At 32.8% G+C, this 19,794-nt stretch overlaps 2 protein-coding genes across 2 annotated transcripts; one reads left to right on the forward strand and one right to left on the reverse strand.

Annotated features, from left to right (window-relative positions):
* The first annotated feature begins 7,777 nt into the window (after positions 1 to 7,777).
* LOC130983190 (NADPH:quinone oxidoreductase) lies at positions 7,778 to 10,821 on the forward strand. Its single transcript, XM_057907374.1, has 3 exons — positions 7,778 to 8,081; positions 8,445 to 8,636; positions 10,243 to 10,821. The coding sequence occupies exons 1-3, from the start codon at positions 7,982 to 7,984 to the stop codon at positions 10,545 to 10,547; spliced, it is 597 nt and encodes a 198-aa protein (XP_057763357.1). The 5' UTR covers positions 7,778 to 7,981; the 3' UTR covers positions 10,548 to 10,821.
* A 6,755-nt stretch (positions 10,822 to 17,576) lies between these two features.
* Positions 17,577 to 18,077, reverse strand: LOC130981460 (protein SOB FIVE-LIKE 4-like). The gene has a single exon (XM_057905056.1). The coding sequence runs from the start codon at positions 18,075 to 18,077 to the stop codon at positions 17,577 to 17,579; it is 501 nt and encodes a 166-aa protein (XP_057761039.1).
* Between the last annotated feature and the right edge of the window lie 1,717 nt (positions 18,078 to 19,794).

Raw genomic sequence — 19,794 nt, forward strand, 5'->3', positions numbered from 1 at the left:
GTTAGTAACAGGCGTGGAGTGCCATCACAATGCTGTGCCACGGCAAGCCAAGAAATGATGTCATTTGGTCTTATTGGACACTAAACTTGTCTTGTGGCACACCATTCTTAATTTTCTTCATGTCACAGTCATATTGCTCAATTTAGTCCTTTTTTAATGCATGCTCAAGCTACCAAATGTTGCATGGTTCATTATCGATCCTTCATTGAATTCCTTCTAAGGTTTGTTGTAACACTAAACTTAGTTTCATACAGTATAATGTTGGTTCAAATCTTGAGATTAATAATGCATGCATGACATGTTAATGCACAAGCTATATGAATGTCATTGTAACATTGCACTGTTACATTGCATGCATGATACAACATTAAATTTGTTTCCTGCATGATCCCTAAAGGCAAAAAATCTTGCACCAAACCATGAAATGCATTGTTCATCATTGGAAAGCAATATGCATTCAAACATCAACATATTTTCTCATTGCATGGTTGAGGAACACCTCAACTAGCTCCTCCTTTAAAAACTTTGGTTCCTAAATGCTTATTTTCTTTATGCATGCATTTAATATTAAAAATAGAAAATTAATAAAAAATAAGAATAAACAAGAAAATCAAATGATACTATGGTTGGGTTGCCTCCCAATAAGCGCTTCTTTAACTCACTAGCTTGACGATTGATCCTTGTCATGGTGAGTGATGATCATAATGTCTCAACTTCTCTCCTCTCATAGTGAATTTCCTTCTAGTGTCTTTTTTAATGATCTCAACATGCTCAAGAGAAAGAATTTTGTTGATTGTGTAATGCCCAGACAAATGTGGAGATAGTTGCCTTGGTTGGTAAACTAGCATCACCTTATCCCCTGGTGAGAAGTCTTTAGTAGGGATCTTTTTATTTTTCCACCCTCTAGATACTTTGTTTAGCTTCTTTTCTTCCCTTTTTGGTGGTGGTGGTTTGCAGTTAATGTCATTCTTAGGCTCAATGTCAGGAAGAATTTTGTTGGTTGTCATAAATGGAGGTTTTTGTTGCATATTCTCTCTAGCTCCAATGATCCCTTCAGCTTGTTGTTTCACTTCTAATTCTTTGCTCTCTTTTAAACATGGGAGTGGTGGTTTTTGAAGTGATTCATTAGGTTCCTCCTTCAAGTTTGGGTCTCTGAAGTCAATCTTCATACAAGTCTCCGCATGATTTGACTCATGCATGGTTTTAAAAATATGAAACACCAAGTGCTCATCATGCATTCTTAGCATCAATTCTTCATTTTCAACATCAATCAAAGTTCTACCAGTAGTCAAGAAGGGTCTTCCCAAAATAATGGGAGTGTTGTAGTCTTTTTCCATATCAAGAATGACAAAATCAGTTGGGAGGAAGAATTTTTCAACTTTCACCAAAACATTTTTCACAACTCCATGTGCTTGCTTCATGGATCTGTTAGCCAATTGAAGAGCAATTTTTGTTGATTTTAATTCATGGATTGGAGCTTCTTCATTACAGAGAAAGACATTAGGTTGATGTTTGCACCAAGGTCACATAATGCTCTTTCAAATGTTATGTTTCCAATTGTATAGGGGATTTGGAAGCTCCCTGGATCCTTCTTTCTTCGCAAGTCCTTTTTGATGATGGCACTACACTCCTTGATCATGACTATAGTTTATCCTCCCTTCAAGGATCTTTTCTTTGATAATAATTCTTTCATAAACTTGGCATACATTGGCATTTACGCAAGTGCTTTTATGAAAGAAATGTTGATGTGGAGTGTCTTGAATACCTCTAGAAACGAAGTATTGCTTCTCTTTAATTTCTCCCTTGAATCTTTGAGGATATGGGACTTTTGGTTTGTATGTCTCCACTGCTTCTTTCTTTATTGGAGTGTTACTTTGTGTGGAGGCTTCTTGTTCTTGCTTCTGCTCCTCCAATTCCTCCTTTGAAACTTTTTCATTGTGCACTTCATGACTGGTGGCTTCTTTCTCCATAATATTTTCACTTCTCAACATGATTGTCTTGCATTCATCTCTTGGATTGACCTCAGTGTCACTTGAAAAAGTGTTAATGTGTTTTTCTAATTGTTGAGCAATTTGGCCATTTTGTATTTTCAATTTCTTAAGTGAAGCACCTTGATTTTAAAAATTAGACCATATTTCCTCCATGGATTTTTCTAGGACAACTTCAAGATTAGAAAGTCTTTGGAAATTTTGAGAAGGTTGTATGGGTTGTGTTTGTGGTTGGTGAGAATTGTTTGAAGAATTGAAAGGGAGATTTTTTTAGGTTTCGGAAGTGGTTTTAAGTGTTTGGTTGGGAGTTGGAATTGTTTGTATGGTTGAAATTGTGGCTTTTTTGGTCTTGGCTTTGTTGGTTTTTTCACCCAAAATTAGGATGGTTCCTCCATGAATTATATGTTTTGGAATATGGATCATTTTGTTGTGTCTTAGAGGAATTTTTCATGAAATTGATTTGCTCCACTTGTGATTGATTAATGTTGAATGAGTCAAAATTTCTACCAGATTGATTCCCTCCATTTATGTCATACAATGAGCTTTGTGTCTTGATGGCAGAGACTTGCATTCCACCCATTCAAACATTCTTGTTTCTTGCCTCTTTTCTTATCTTCCAAAGAGTTCTTTCAATTTCGGAATAAAAAAGGAGAGGTTTCTCTTCTTGATTTTTCTCACATGTACAAAAAAAATAACAAAAGAAAAGAGTGTTTGAAATTTCTTCCGTCAAAGTGAAATAAATTCCACGTTAGGCAATAACACAAACAGTTAAGGAACAAAAGAAAATAAAAATTAAAAGTAAGTAAATTACTAAAACAAGAAAAGAAAAAATGTCTAATCTAGATAATCAATCAACCAGTAGTTTGTTAATTATCGTTAACTCCCGACAACGGCGTCAAAAACTTGATACGAGATTTTACAATCTTGCATAATTACCGACAAGTGCATCGAGTTGTACCAAGTAATAAACTCACGGTGAGTGAGTGTCGATCTTATGAGGATTAATGGATTAAGCAAACAATAGTTGATTGATTATTCTAGTTAGACGGTTCATATTGGGATGATGAGCAAACAAGAAATTTCAATGGGAACTTAAATGACTTGAATTAAAAGAAAGCAATAAAATGGCAAGAAAGTAAATCACAAGAATGTAAATACTAGGAAAGTAAATTGTAAGAAAGGTAAATTATAATAATGTAAAGAAAGCAATGTAAATGAGCATTAAATTGAAAGCAATTAATAAAGAAGGGAATAGAAGAATAAGGGAAGATAATTGGGGTACAGAGATATTGAATGCTCTGGGTTAAATAGATTTTCATCTCCACTTCAATCATGTAATCATTGACCTTTTGGCAAATCATAAGTGATTAAATTTCAATGTCTTGATAATTCAATCTCTCTTAACTTGATCAATTGCCAATGTCTTGATCTAATAGCTCATGAGAAGAGATGAAGATTGGTCTCTGGTTTAGACCACACAATTTCATGAACCAAGTTATGGGATGATTACATGTCACATATCAATCCCAAACACAAATTCACCAAATTGGGAGAAAGATCTTCAAGCTCAATTCGATGATCCCTCTCTCAAGTTCTCATGGAATTCAAATGAAATTCATACTATCTCGCAATAGATTTTGAATCTTTGGGATGAAGAAGGAAGATTCTTTCTAAAGAAGCAAATGAAGGATGAATTGAAGATGAAGAGTAAATCACAATTGATCCATTAAATTCAATAGAGCTCTTTTTCCACCAATGAAAAGGGAATTAGCCACTCATGGCTTACAAAATGTGAAAAGTAAGAAGAGGAGAATAGTGAAAGAAGTGATCTGAGAGTGAGATGTGTGGGAAAGTTTTCTCCTTTTGCTCTCAGATTGACCCTCTATTTATAACCTATCTAAATTACAAATTCAAATGAAATTCAAATTATAGTAAATTCAAGATTAAATTGAGATGGATTCCATGGGCTTTATCCAATTGGAAGATTGAAGAATTGAGGAATGAATGATGAAGTTAAGCATTGGAGGTTGGAAAGCAAGTAACACCACACTTTTTCCTCAAAGGCTAGCCCAATTTGGCCTCTTTTGTACTTTTCGTGGCATTCCAACAGCTCTCCTCCTTGAATTTGCTCAAAATTTGATGAATGAGGTAACTAGCATGGCACGGAAAAAGCCTTGGCGTGTGACTTCAAAAGCAACTAAAGAAAACAAGCCCAAATCTATGAATATGGAGCATAAGCGTGGAATGCTGAAAATTTGGCGTGGAATGCTGAAGATTTGGCGTGGAACGCCAAAGGAATGTTTCTTGCATGACCCAAAATTCAATTATGAAGGTCACAGGCATGGCACGGGACAGTCTTGGCGTGGGACGCCAATTTGCAGTTGTGCGTACGCATGGGTGCGTGCGTACGCAAGATTTGAAGATCGAGCCGGTTGTGTGTATGTGTGAAATGATGCGTATGCACGAGTGCCGTGGGATGCCAATACTTCCACGTTGGTTGGCAATAGCTTCCAGGCCCAAATGTATTGTTTTTGGTCTTTGGAAAAAGCGTGTTCTTGACTTTCAAAGCGTGTCCTTAACTTCCTTCTTTGTTCTTTTGATCCTTATTTCATTTTCTACACTTATCAAAGTACAAAACAACTCCAAAGAGCATTAATCAAAGCACCAAAAATCTTAATTAACTCAAGGAAAATCTCTATTTTGAATTTAAGGAAAGAAATGCTAAGAACATATATTAAAAGCATGAAATTCCTAATCAAAACAATAAATCACTACAACTATTTAAAGGAATAACAACTAAAAACTACTAAAGATGCGCATGTATCAAGTACCCTTCTCGATCACCATTGATAATGAGACTTAGCTTACTAATTCCACCTTTCAGAACTTGGTAGCAAGATTGAAAATCAAACCCTAGTTCACATCAGTATATCATCTCCAATCCAACGGGCAAGCAGAAGTTACAAATAAGGTCATTTTGTCCAAACTCAAAAGGAAACTAGAATAAGCAAAAGGGACAAGGGCAGATGAACTCCCACAAGTACTATAGGCATATCGAACAACCCCTTAATCAACCATAGAAGAATATCCATTCTAACTTGTTTATAGAATGGAAGCCATGATTCCTATTGAAGTTAATGAGAAAAGCCCAAGAATTCGGTTCTATAATAAAGTTGGGAACATGCAAGCCTAAAAGGAAGAACACAACATTATACCAGAGATACGAGAACAAGCTCAGCTATGAGAAGAAGCATTAAAACAAAGAATGGCTACAAGATACAACAAGAAAATCATAAGGAGGAGCTTCAATGCTAACAACCTATTTTTAATCAGGAACAACATTAGAGCACTAAAGTCGGGCGAAGGAAAGTTAGCAGCCAACTAAAAAGGACCTTACGAAATTGTTGATGTCTTAGGAAAAGGATACTACAGATTATCCGACCTCATGGGGAATGAGTTACCAAGATCGTGGTATGCTTACAACTTGAAGAAATATTAAAGCTAGAGATGAACCTTACTCCTTGATGTATTATTTTTTCCAACTTCATGGTTTTTTTTTCCAATGAATTTTACTGAAGAGGGTTTTAATGAGGCATCATAGTGAGGGCTAAGAGTTAGAACTTAGAAAATTCTTAGTAGCAACTAGCGAACACATTTGTAATCCACTTTATCAATAATAAAAGCATTTGTCAAATGTTATTTTTATTTGAACGAACTTATGCTCAAGAAATCGTAAAAATCACGACAGGCCTTCTATGGTCGGCACGATAAAACAACAAGGTCCCAACTGGTTTGCATTAGCTATTTGAACGATGATAAATCATAAAAATAATAAGTAAACAAAGTAGAAAACAGAATAAATTTAAAAGACTATAATGGCTAAAAAGTATCCGAAAATATTACATTACATCATTTATAAAGACCGATAGATCATGTCATTTAAAAAATAAAATTTTTTGGACCCATAAGTCAGGCCATCAACATCAAAATACAAGAAAAGAAAAACTAAGATCCGGGGGCAGCTTGGTCCTTGGCAGACTAAGAAGTATCATCAACAAGACTAGTAGCAGATGTCTTAGGATTGTCCAACTTGGGCTCTGTAACACCCTACCATTTATTGCCTTATACTTATGTCATAATTCAATTATGGTTTGGTGTTACGGCACAAAGTTAAGATATATATATATATATATATATATATATATATATATATATATATATATATATATAGGAATATTGCACTAAAAGCCTGTGAAATGATTTAAAACTCGAGAAAAAGACAATTTGTCGATCCCTCACACTCGATAATGTATATATATAAGCGGGTTAAAAGAAAAGTAGATAATTAAAAGTTCGAATGGAAGAATAAGAGTAAAGAGACATATATAAGTATATATAAGTATCAACTAGTCTTGGCCCGCAAAGATTAGGCTAGCTAGATTTACAACAGTAAAACAGTTGGATAGACATAACCTATTTCTCCAAAATACATCCTAAGCCTCTAAAGGCAAGTTTCCAAAATAAGTATATAAGTGTTTCCAAAAGAAGGAGATAGTCTAAAATTAAAGCAGAATAAAAGATCTTTTTCACTGTCCTTTCAGATAAACCTCTCGCTCATTAAGAAGCGCTGGAACCTGCATTTGAAAAGTAATAATTTTTTAAACGGGTGAGAACATCATTCCTTACAGAGTTCTCAGTGTAATACCCTACCACACAGAATTTTAAGTTTAGGTCATAAATCAACAGTGATAAGGTATTACGACATCTAAAAACAGAATATATACATAATATTTGAAAAAATATAGGTTGATTAGGAACCCGTAAAAAAAGACAATTAAAAATCGTATATATATATATATAGAAAAATTTAAATTTAGTTTCAATGTAAAATCTATGAATTTACAAATTAATTCAATCCCTCTTTTATTCTCTATTCTAAATAAATAATTTGATTTTCAAATAAATCAATTCCAATTCTATCAACTCCTCACTCTTAAATGTATAAAATGCATAATGAAAAAACAATTATGCAAGCTACTAAACCTTGAAAATTGGGGAGGATAGCCAAAGCATTGAGATGCGAGAAGCACCGACTACTTTGTCTTTTTTTTTTCTTTTAAATCACCGACAAGCTCAATAATTATTAGAGTCTAATTATTAATTAGACATTTTGAGGGGAAAAAAAACTCGCTCATTGATCCATTATAGTATATCTTCTTTTTCAAAATAATTATATTTTAGTTTATTAAAAAGTAATTCAAATATATTACTTTTCTAATAAACATAAAACGTAACCGCTATTTTCTAAAAGAGATAGAGTAGTATTTTCCATAGCAATAGTCTATTAAGAAAGCAGGGTTGTCACCACTACGTATTCATGGCATCACTCTCTCGGCTAAAAGACGGCCATAAATGTTGAATGACATGAATCCAGCCACCTCAAAAAAGCAGCCGGCAAAATTGTAATATTAATAAAGAAGTGCATGTTATGTTAGTATGATTATATTCCCATGGTTATGATGTATTATAAAATAATATTAAAATTAAAATAATATTTTTTAAAAATACAGCACAATTATAATTTTTTTAAAAATTATTCTTTTATTCAATTTTTAAAAGAGAAAAAAAATAATTTTTTTTTATTTTTGAATAATCAATAGCATAAAAGTGGACATAAAAAATTAAAATTATATTATTAAATTTAAAGACTGAAATTTAAGGAATAAGTAACATTTTGGTGATGCGACTTTAATTTTACCAATATTTACATGCCACCTTGAATTTGAACTCATACGAATTTTTGAATTAGAACACTCGTACGAATTTGAATTAGAACCCCCAAACTTGAATTCAGTCCGTATTCCCAAAGTCCACTCCCTCTAAAATATTCGACACGCTCTTTTAACGCAAAATCTTATATATATTATCACACTTTCCCTCATTCCATTCACCATCGAAAATATTTAACTGAAACAACGGGGACAAAGAAAGACATGGCAGCACTCAGTGGAACTTCCTCCCAGATTATTAAGGTTGCGGCGCTTTCTGGTTCGCTGCGAAAGGGATCTTACAACAGAGGTCTTGTCCGTTCAGGTCAGTGTTACCATCTGCTGTATACCTTTTTATTTATTTTTTAGATAATAAAATTTTATTATTGCCTTTTTTTATTTTTTTTTTATTTTAAAATATGATTTAATTAACACGTAATATCAATAACATTCAATTAAAGGAAGGCATTCGAATATTACAAAATTTTACAAACTTGACTAAAATTTGCGGCTAAATCGGTCAAATTTGTCAAACTTTTATAATATTTGAGGGAATAAAAGATGGATTTGTTTTACATTTTGGCAAAATTTTGAAAATACAAAACATCAAAAATAAAAATAAAAATAAAAGCACAAATCAAATCTAGTCAAAATTTCTTATTTGGGGTTGATGATTGTATAATCGTAGCTATTGAACTAAGCAAAACTGCGGTTGAAGGCCTCCAAATTGAGTACATTGACATTTCGCCACTGCCATTATTGAACACTGATCTTGAGAAGGAAGGGACTTACCCTCCAGAAGTTGAAGCGTTTCGCCAGAAGATTCTTGTAGCTGACAGCATTCTTTTCGCTTCCCCTGAGTATAATTACTCAATTGCAGGTACCTGCACTAACTTTTACTAAACAATTTTTGTGGATCAATAATTGCTCAATTGTCATTAATAAATAATAACTCTTTAAGAAGAAGGGCAAAAGAAAATCAGTAATGATGGTGAAGCCTCTATGAACAACATCTTCTGTCTGTGTTCCTTTTTAGTACATAATATACGTTTGCAGCAAAAATTAGGAAATTTGAAGAACGAACGTTAGTGAAGATGATGTAATGATTAGTGTGCCTTAACAAAGATGCTTGATCTGAATGCTTTCTTCTATTATCTGATTATGTTCTTAAATTTCTGATTTCTAAGCCCTTAGTGTAAGTGTTCCGTTGAAGTCCATTGCATGAATTGATGCCTAGAGTTCCTTCAAAATTTTAATTAGGTCCTTTTTAACCAGTTTTTGTTAAAAAATACAAATGTTTTTTTGAGATATTCTCTTTTATGTTTGATGTAGGATAAATTATGAAATGTTCTGAAGCAAATATTTTCCAGAATTGTTATGCTTTCTTTAAAAAAATAACAATTGGTAAAAATCTAATTACAAATTTTTATCTAATATAAGTACCTAATTACAAAATTTTAAAATGTAAAGATTTCATTAAAAATTCAGGGAAATTTCAGGGACTAACAAAGTAATTAAACTTTTCTCTTTCTATTATTATGGAGACTGCATAATTAGCATTCACTTATGCAACAGTATCAGAAGAATGGTTCCGAATTTTTATGTCCAATGTGCACTTTTGTACCAAGGTTGTATCTACTTGGTCATGAAAACTTGGAGCATAATTTTAATTCCAAATCCTTTCCTGATATGTATTTGTTTTTCTTCATCTTCTCTTCTTTTCAACTTCATCTCATGAAAGTTTCTTTTGTGATAGTAGCGGAAGAAGTAATGGGGAATCCTTTTTTCTTGTATGTGCACTTTTATCATGGATTGTAATTAGCACATACTGCTACAATTCATGCTTAGTCGGGCAATTTTCAGACCTATCTTGATCTCAATTTGATTCTTTTACAGCTATTAAGGATAGTTTAGTTGTAGGAGACAGTTTCCTGATTTAGCATGGGTTAGTTGTGTGGCTGTTACATTTTCAGTTACAATCTGTTATAGTATAACAGCTTTCTGTTATGCATAAAAATCAGCGCTTCAGGATTCTATTGTGTTAACCATATGAATAGGAATACAAAAATGCTATGTACACCTAGCATGCTTGATACGAATATACAGAGAATGAATTCCACACTCCTCTTCTTTCCTTAGTTTATTGAATTCCACACTCAATTCTCTTCTTTCCTTAGTTTTCTAGTTCTGGTTTACTACACTTCTCTGCTTCTGTTACTCTGCCTCAGTGTTGCTTCACTCTCTAGAAATCTTCTCATCACTGTCCTCATTTCAGTTTTGTTTTCTGAAACTAGCTGTTTGCAACTTTGTATCAAGAAACCGAAGAGTAATTACAAGAAAGTTCGAAACATCAATTGATGTTTTTTCACATATTACCTATCAGTTCTTACTGTATGAAGATCGTAACACCTGTCAGAACTTCATAGATAATCAAATGTAAAAATGTGTGATTCTTTTGACTAATTTTCTCTTTCATGTTATTATAGCTCCATTGAAGAACGCAATTGACTGGGCATCTAGAGCGCCAAATGTTTGGGCTGGTAAGCCTGCGGCCATTGTAAGCGCCGGAGGAGGCTTTGGCGGAGGAAGATCACAATATCATCTCCGCCAAGTGGGGGTTTTCCTCGATCTGCATTTCATAAATAAACCTGAGTTCTTCCTAAATGCATTCCAGCCTCCCGCAAAGTTTAACGATGATGGTGATTTGATTGATGAAGATGCCAAGAAACGGTTGAAGGAAGTGCTTCTGTCCTTGAAGAAATTCACCCTGCAACTCAATGGAAAAAACTGAAGGAACTCTTATCCCGGAAATAGTTGAAATATGCATTTCAGATCCATTCCTTTATTTAAAAAATAAAATTACCATTTGATTTGGATTTCACTTACTTTTTTTTTTTCAGTTCCACGATTTGTAACAGCAAGATGCAGTGGTACTTTACTTACATTTCAAATTTTCTGCATGTTTAATTTCGTTGCTTTTCTTGCAAGAGTGGTAATGGCTGTACGTGATTGTAATGTACGGTGTTTACATTAGAGGATTTTGAAATTTGACGCATTATTTTTCATTTGTATCATGTGGTTGTGCTCTAGGCACAGAAACATTAACTACACACATCTTCTATAATTATTGTTTGAAGGAGAATCTTGAATAGTTGAATTGTTACCATGTGACTTGAAAGTCACCAGTTTAAGCCGTAGTAATAGTCATTGGTGAAATTACCAGGTTATACATTTTCGGTACATTGTTTTCCGAATCTTGCATTAACGCGAGGTGACTGTGTACTAAACTATTTTTTTTATTTTATATAATTTTTTTCTAAGTTATCGTATTAATTAAAAAAAACTTTATTTTTTTAAAAAAGTATTTATAGATAATTAAATATAAATCTCAATTAGCCTTATGATTATTCACTCATATAATTAATATTATCATATTTTTTATTCAAACTTGCTGGTACTCGTTAAAACAACATGAAAATACAAATATTCTTTGAAACATGGGCCTCATTTTATTTCGTGGAACACATATACAAGCATAAAACAACCACTAATTTATAGATTGGCGGTGGATTTCTGTGCAATTTGCAACCGAAACACGTTTTACAAGCCAGTATAATTCCTACAATTTTGCTTTGAAGTTCTCTAAGGTTCCAACATTTATTGCCAGTCAAACTTTACAACTCATGTTTCACTGTAACTTTCACGACACTTTTAACATGTCGTATGTTTTGGCATTTTTGTAACCTTCTTTAATTCTGTAGAGATGGACATGTTATGCTTGATTTAAATCATCCAATCTTTTCTCTCTTAAATTAAGTTTGTAAAATTAATATTTTTAAACATCTGGTTTATTTTATTAAATAATTCAATAAACAACTTTATAAATATATACAACTTATTATTTAGTAGAATAATACTCAATTAATACTAAGATTCTAAAAATTGAATCGGTTATTGAGCCATTCGAGTCGTTAGTTTATTAGTTTATTAATCCAACTGTAGTTCAATCGAAAAAATTATTTTGTAATAAAATAATAAATAAATTATAAATAAACACTTTAAAACATAATTATTTTCCAATAATTTGAATTCTGAGATATGTGTCTGTGGTGATTTTGTGCAAGGATATGTTTGGATGATTAGGTTCTAAGGAGTACTTCATCACTTGATAACTTGGGTTAACTAATTCGGGATTATCAACCAAAAGTCCACTATCAAGAGCAACCTTGTCACAAAACATTTAGTACTCCAAAGAGGTGTTGGACACCAAGGTTTCAGGGATGAATAACAAGCCATGTGCCTGTGGTGTGTATGTGTTAAGGAGAGGCTTGAGTAAGTAAGTCCTCAGGGGTGTTTCAACACCTAGCACATTGAATCAACTGGTTCGGAAGTGTTGGCTGAAAGCTTATCATGAAGAGTTGTCTTAACACAGAGCACTTAGCTAACAAAGTAATAAGCCAGGATTTGGAATCTTCCAATAAGGATTCATATCCCTTTATGTTTTCATTCATTCTTCTTATGTTTTATCACTTGTTTGGGGACGAGCAAGATTTAAGTTTGGTGTTGTAATGTCAGGGTATCTTGGCTAGTTTTACAAGCCATTTTTAGTATGTTTTAGGTTAGTTTCATGCATTTTCTCAGTCAATAAACAAGCATTTGGATGAGTTATATATGCATGTCTTGATTCAATCAAACATTGTGAATTATAAACATTTTTATGTAATTTATGCAAATAACAAATTGATGCAATGAATGATGCATTATCTTGTGATTAGAGTAAGGTTTTGATGTAATTGTTTAATTGATTTCAGGCAAGGAAAAAGTAGAGACAAAGTGGCGTTAGTGGCCAAGTTAGGCACCCTAACGCCAGCACCAACGTGGACCAAGCAAGGATAAGTGGCATTTGTGGCCAAGTTAGGCACACTAACGCCAGTAACAACGTGGCTAAGGGAAGGCTTGGTGGCATTAGTGGCACCGGCCAGCATCAACGTTGGGAAGCAAGGGCAAAGTAGCGTTAGTGGTGGCGTTATCAACCCACTAACGCCAGCGATGGTTCAAATGCAAGGGAGGAGTGGCGTTAGTGGCAACGTTAGTGCCACTAACGCTAGTGCTAACGTGGAGAAGGCAAGCTGGTGGCGTTAGTGGTGGTGTTAGTGCCACTAACGCCAGCGACAAGGGCTATAAGGCAAGATTTGGTGGCATTAGTGGCCACGTTAATGCCACTAACGCCAGGAGCAATGTTGGCTGGGGCAAGGTGTGGCATTAGTAGCCACGTTAGTGCCACTAACGCTAAGAGTAACGTGGATTCAAGAGGTTTGCAATGTTAGTGACCACATTGGTGTCACTAACGTCATCGAACCATGCAACTAAACATGACGTTACTCACACTAACGCCCACACTAACGTGACTACTGCCTCAACTAAACCCTTCCAGAAAGTTGAAAAAAGCACAAAGAGTTTGTTAACTGTTTCAACTAAGGCCAAGGGCCCACATCCAGATACTTGAAGACTCACCTGAGGATTAGAGAAGTAGTATATATAGGAGTAGTTTTGAACTAGAAAGGGGATGAAAAATCTGAGAATCCGGAATTGTTAACACTCATTTACTCATCTCTATAGTTAGCTTACTTTGGATGCACTTTACATTTCTATTTTCATTTCCAGAGCTATGATCAACTAAACCCCACTTCATTGGGGGATGGAGCTCTGTTGTAATTCAATGGATCAATAATAGTTCTTATTGTTCTTCTTCTATTCATTCTCTTTAATTTTCTTGAAAGATTTCGGACTTCATCCAATTGTGCAATTGTCTCGGAAGAAAAATTGTTCATACTTGGATTCCCTCGGAACCTTGGAAGAGGAATGAGAAAATCATGCTAGAAATATTTTCTCATGCTGGACTAGATTGGGAATTGGTGGGATATAATGACATATAATCCTCCCGATATTTTGATCTAGAAAAGTATGTGGTATAATCAGTGATCGTACTTCATTTCTTCCCATGAGCAATTAGATCAAGGAATTGGACAATTGTTCAAGTTTAGAGAGATTGAATTGTCAAGCAATTGGGATTCAATCAGCTAAGATTGCCAAGAGATCAACAAGTTGCATGGATTGAGGAAGAAATGAGAATGAACTTGATCCGGATAACGCAACATCTCCTGAACCCAATGAACTTCCCCATTCTTATCTTCCCATTCTCTATATTTTGTTTACTTTGATGTTCATCACCCCATTCCCATTTAATTTCTTGCTATTAACTTTCTGCACTTTACATTCAGCAATTTACATTCCAGTAGTTTAATTCAACTATTTACCTTTCCGTCATTTACAATTCTTGCTATTTACGTTTTTCGCCATTTAATTTTCTGTAATCTCAACTCAATTGTGTTCAATTCATCTAGACCATCTCTCTAATTAAAGTTGATCAACCAATCAATTTCTGTGGGATTCGATCTCACTCTATTGTGAGTTTTTATTTGACGATAAATTCGGTATACTTGTCGAAGGAAGTTTGTAGCGATACAAAATTTCCAAGCATCAACCCCCCAATGCTTCGATGTCTACTTTTGCGCTTTATTATCAATGAACAGTTGGCATCGTCCTCACATCAACACCAAACGGATCAAGTGGGTCTTTAAGAACCAGTTCAAGTGGTTTATTCCAAAGTTCAACATGGCTCCTGATCATGCGCAAGACATGTGGTGGGACCTATTTAGGGTAAGTGATTTTATCAAACTTACAATTTTACAATGTTTACTATCTTAAAACTACTCTAAAATAACTTTATTAATCACATTGTTGTTTTCCTCATTGAAACATTTCAGGTTTTGACCTAGTCACGAGTAGTACGTGCATAATGCTTGAAACACCGAGGTTGCTAAATGCTTTTAGGAGATGTTGTCTAACATTTGTCATAAGGGTGCCTCAATAGATTCGATTTCGTCCAATATTCTTGCCCAATTGAAAGAGTATTAGACCATAGAGGACTATTGCCAAACGAGGGCCAAGGACAAGGCCATTAGGGCATCTGCCACAGGTGGATCGTTGTACACTAGCGACTCCATTTCATACGTTGCTACTGCGAAGAAGATGGTATGCAACATTTTATACATGTTACTCTAAATTTTTAAAATTATTGCGTTTATTTTGTTGTTTGAAATCTCTTTATTTTAAATACACTTCAGAACAGTGAACTAGGTCGCACAACTTATAAGAGAGAGCTCTTCAAGCAACTCCACATGAGAAAGGAAGATCGCAACAAGTAGGCTGATCGTCGCTCTGAATTTTCATATACTTTGCAATTCTCGCATTTTAATTTTATATTTATTTTAACTAAGTTATGTGCGCATAGAAATGTTTTGAGGAGGCCTTAGTAAAGGTCGAGGAAGACTGTGCCACCTAGCTCTTTTCAGGGGCATCAAACTTCCCTCTTATTACACATGATGATGAGGTTTGGACACAAATGGTTGGTCGCCAAAGGGAAAGGATGTATGGCATAGATCGCATCAATACTATCACCATACCTTACTTTGTAGAAGGAGGGACATTTGATGAGAAGCACTCTACTACCAGTAGGCTAGATTTGAGGGTGCAGATCACTCTTCTCAACATGGAGCTTACCTAGCAGTTCGAGCAGTAGACGGAGTACGGGACACAATACGCTGTGTTAGAGGCATAATACCATGCTAAGCATGATGAGTGGAGGCAGACTCAATAGAGACAGCAGAAGGAGATCACCCGACTCTAATAGACCGTCTCCACTCATGACTTCACATTATCGTGATGAGGAGCTCATTCAGCTAGATCTGGAGTTTCATGTATCCTTCCTAATGCTATGTAGTGTTCTGTTGATTACTACCTCTGCGAGACCACCCACTTCCTGCGATCCCACTCCTGCCCTTGATGGTAATGAGGAGGATAGTGTGTTTCTTGATAAGGCTTACGACTGATGATTTTTATGTACTTTGTTTTTTTTTTTTTTTACTTTTTACATTATTTTAAATTGCATTCAATACATTATTTTTGTTATTTGAGTATGATTTTTGAGTAATTTTGGGTGTATATTATTATTATTATTATTTTGATAGGACATGTTTAATTAAAAAAAATATTTTTACCAAGGACTAAGCTGTTAGTATTACAAGAAATACTTTTAATAGACATTTATCGACGTCCTAACTGTTACTAAAATAAGTTACTGATCCTTTAGTCATCGGAGATAGTGTTAATAATGGTGAATTTTATGATAATGATTTTTTTTTCTTTTTTAGGATTGTAAAATGGGCTCATATTATTCTAAAAGATTTTTTAGAAAAAAATTTAAAGCATGTGTTGAAAAATATTTTTAATCACTTATTTTTATTTTTTTAATATAAATTTTATAAATATCATTAAAAATAGATCAAATATTAAAATATTATCCAAAATTTTATACTGTTAACAAAATTAATTTAAAAAGATATAAAAGATAAATAAGTTTCTAAATATTTAAAAACATGAAAAAATATATTTTTAATAAAGAACTTATGCATTTGATCTGAATTTTTACAAAAATATTTAGATAATAATTTAAAAAATAAATATAAAAAATCAGAATAAAATTTAATTTCTAAAATTTTTTAATTTTTTAAAAATATTTTGATCATTCACAAAATAACCAAAAAAGCATCATTTGACAGAAATTATGTTTAATATGGAGATGAAGATAATATTTTGATTAAATATATTGATATTTAAAATGTATTATAGTATTGTAAAAATATAAAAAAGATATTTAACATACATCCTGTATATTGTTAGGATGATAACACGTGTCTAACGTATACCGTGCATATTGTCAGAATTATGACATATATTTAATAGGCATCCTGCTTATTGCAATACACACCCTGTATACCAACATATAATTACACCAAATAATTTTATTTTCAACAAAAATACTAATATTTTTTTCATATAAAATGTCTTCATTAGACGTAGACTTACTTACCATTAATATTTTTTATAATTATTTTTGTTGACCACAAAATTTTCAAGTATTATTTTGATAATTTATCCTTAAAAAATCACAATTATGAATTCTTTTATATGCATATTAAACATGTTTTGAAACATCTAATTATTTTTCTTTTCTCATCTCCAAGCTTCATATGCTCTTTAGGAAAAAGTTTCCTCCAATAATTATTTTGCCCTTGGATTAATCCATATATACTATTTAAGGAAGTTTGTACCAAGTACAATCAATTATGCAGAACGAGCAAATGCATCATACAAGACGGAAATTTGATACAGACAAAGTATACGGAATTAAGCGTATTTTAGCAAATGGAAGATTAAAATGGGAGAGAAAATAAGAAACTCATAAACTGCTTCAACTTCAGGTATCAAATTAAAATTGAGAACTCGTCATCAAATGTGGATGAGGTAAAATACTCATGCCCCTTCCAAAAAATATAAAACCCTCAAAAACTCAGAAAAAATTTAAATAAACTATTAGTTTAGTGTAGAAGGGTAGTTAATTTATCTGTCCCTCAGTTTGAACATAAACAAGATACATTAATACTTTAGCTAATGATACCATAACGGACACTCTCTCCGAGTCTCTACATAGATGTACGGGCATCATTTTTTTTTTTTTTGGACCACTCCCAAATTATGTGAAATTATGAAACCCTCTGAACATGAAAAAATGTTCTTACCTTGCTCTACTACGTACGTACTGGCTGATCCCCGGTGGGATGCACTGGACCCTTCTCTTGCCGACATTTTGAATACCAAAAGTTAAAATAAAATAAAAAAAAATTCTTATTACCTTAAATTAAACATGACTAGAAGCACTATCTACTGTTACAAGCAATAGAGAGTCATCCTGTTCTTTCTCAACCATTATTTCTTCATATCTTGTCTTCCTTTCATTATTAATCTTCCTGGTTCTCTTGTTTCTTGTGTAAATCTTCTTATCATTACCATGGTGATGATCATCTCTTCTTTTCTCACTGTTTATCCACACACCAAGTTGTAGAAGGTGACTTGGACCAGAGGATGCATCAGAAGTCATGGAATCATTATCATCATCATCATCTTCTATATTTCTTTTATCTCTGCTGTTCCCACCTTTGCCGCCGTCAACAGCAACAACATTATTCTTGTAATAATTATTCTCGTTTCCATATTCTTCCATATCTACACCACTTCCCCGATTATCATCGTCATCACCATTATCATTCTTGTAGATTGGAGAACCGATATAAGTGGTCCATCCAGACTCACTGGTGGTGTTGAATTCTTCAGCTGGTGCTAAATCTTGGGAAGGCTCCATGGAGAAAAAAGCTTTAGTTAGGTATGTATTATTGGATATTGAATAGAAGTGAATCTTAGAGAAACAAGGGGGAAATTAAAATAACTCCAACAAGTTTGGAACTAGAGTTTTCTTATTCTATCATTTAATTTTCAATTCTTTAATTTATTTATTTATTTTTTGGCGGCTTCTTCTTTTTTCTATCTATCACAGCTTGGAGTGGCATTATATTCTAAAATAGGCACAAACATTAACTGTTATTAGACATGGTAGTAATTATATATATAAATATTTAATATAAGGTGAATGCTACCGTTATGATATATATGCTTATAATTATAATTAAGTTTAATGTTAATTATAATAATTAGGTATATATTTTTTACTTTTTTTTTTCTTTTGTGATTATTTAAATTTAATTTAATATAAATATATCTTATAAACGAAAAATATTCGATTATTAGAATTTATTATTTTTGATAATCAATTAGTTATTAATATTTAAAAATATAGAATAAATTTATAAAATATATTATTAAATTATTAGACTAAAAATACTAGATTAAAAAATTAAGTTAATAATAAAGTGATAGTTAAAAACGTTAAATTCTGATGAATTTCTAGTATTTTTTATAAAATATAATAATATTACTTTTTATGAAAATTATATTTAAAAATGTTAACAAATATAAAGATAATAAATTAAAATAATTTATATTTTCTTAAAGTAAAATATTCATATTATTAACAATAATGAATCCCATCAATATGGCAACTCTAGATAAAAATAATGTTCCATGAAAGTTAAAGAATAATGCATATAATATCGAGTAATTTAAATCTTAATTTTATTTTATAATTTATAATCGGTCATCACAATGCCTGTTCGAAATGCAAACTTGCAGTTTTACAGAAAGGACAAAAAGCCTATCTCAACAGTAGTGCAGGTTTTAACCCTCATTATTGAGTCGACAGTGTACGAATTTTAGTTACTTAGCAATTCTATCGCCAAGATTTATTCCATTGCTACAATCACTACAAGACAATGAAAATTAAAGGCATATATAACAAAAACAGATAGCACCCTAATCCAAAGGGAAAGGTAAGGTTTTGTTATTTGTAATTATTAATTAATTATTATTAATATTTTTAATTATGTAAAATTATTTAATAATTTAAAAAAATTTTTAGTTAAATGTAGACTAAATTTTAATATATTTTTTAAATTTTTTAATAAAAAAATTTTGGGTATTTTTTCTTTTAATGATCAATCAATTTTTTGGGTCTACTCACATAGATCAAAATTGTCTGTATTGAGAACCACCGGCAGGTAACAGTTTTAAAGTTAATTGTGATACAAGCTTGTATCTGGATTTAAATTTAGCGAAATTTGGAGACTAAATACCCATTTTGGTCCTTGAGATTCATGCGATTACCTATTTTGGTCCCTAAAATTTAAAATTACCTATACTGGTCTTTCAGAATCAAGTTTAGGCACTAATGTGGTCCCTCGATTCTTTCCGGTGATGACTAGGCAAACAGAGTGCTCAGATGACACCTTTCGTGCCACGTTAGATGATGGGTAAACGACGTCGTTTATCCTTGTCACCCAAACAAGTCAGAAATGTCGTCGTTTTGTATATAAAAAGAGAAAAAACGATGGAAACCCAAAATAAAGTATTTGTTTTCTTCTTTACCTCTACTATTCTTCGTTTCTAACTTATTTGGACGCCAAAGG

This window comes from Arachis stenosperma, chromosome 5 (genome assembly GCF_014773155.1).
Source record: "Arachis stenosperma cultivar V10309 chromosome 5, arast.V10309.gnm1.PFL2, whole genome shotgun sequence".
Lineage (NCBI taxonomy): Eukaryota > Viridiplantae > Streptophyta > Magnoliopsida > Fabales > Fabaceae > Arachis > Arachis stenosperma.

Coding starts and splice junctions, on each gene's coding strand:
- LOC130981460 (XM_057905056.1), bottom strand. CDS start 18,077: ATGGAGCCTTCCCAAGATTTAGCACCAGCTGAAGAATTCAACACCACC.
- LOC130983190 (XM_057907374.1), top strand. CDS start 7,982: ATGGCAGCACTCAGTGGAACTTCCTCCCAGATTATTAAGGTTGCGGCG. Junction 8,082..8,444: donor CAGAGGTCTTGTCCGTTCAG/GTCAGTGTTACC, acceptor GTATAATCGTAG/CTATTGAACTAAGCAAAACT. Junction 8,637..10,242: donor GTATAATTACTCAATTGCAG/GTACCTGCACTA, acceptor ATGTTATTATAG/CTCCATTGAAGAACGCAATT.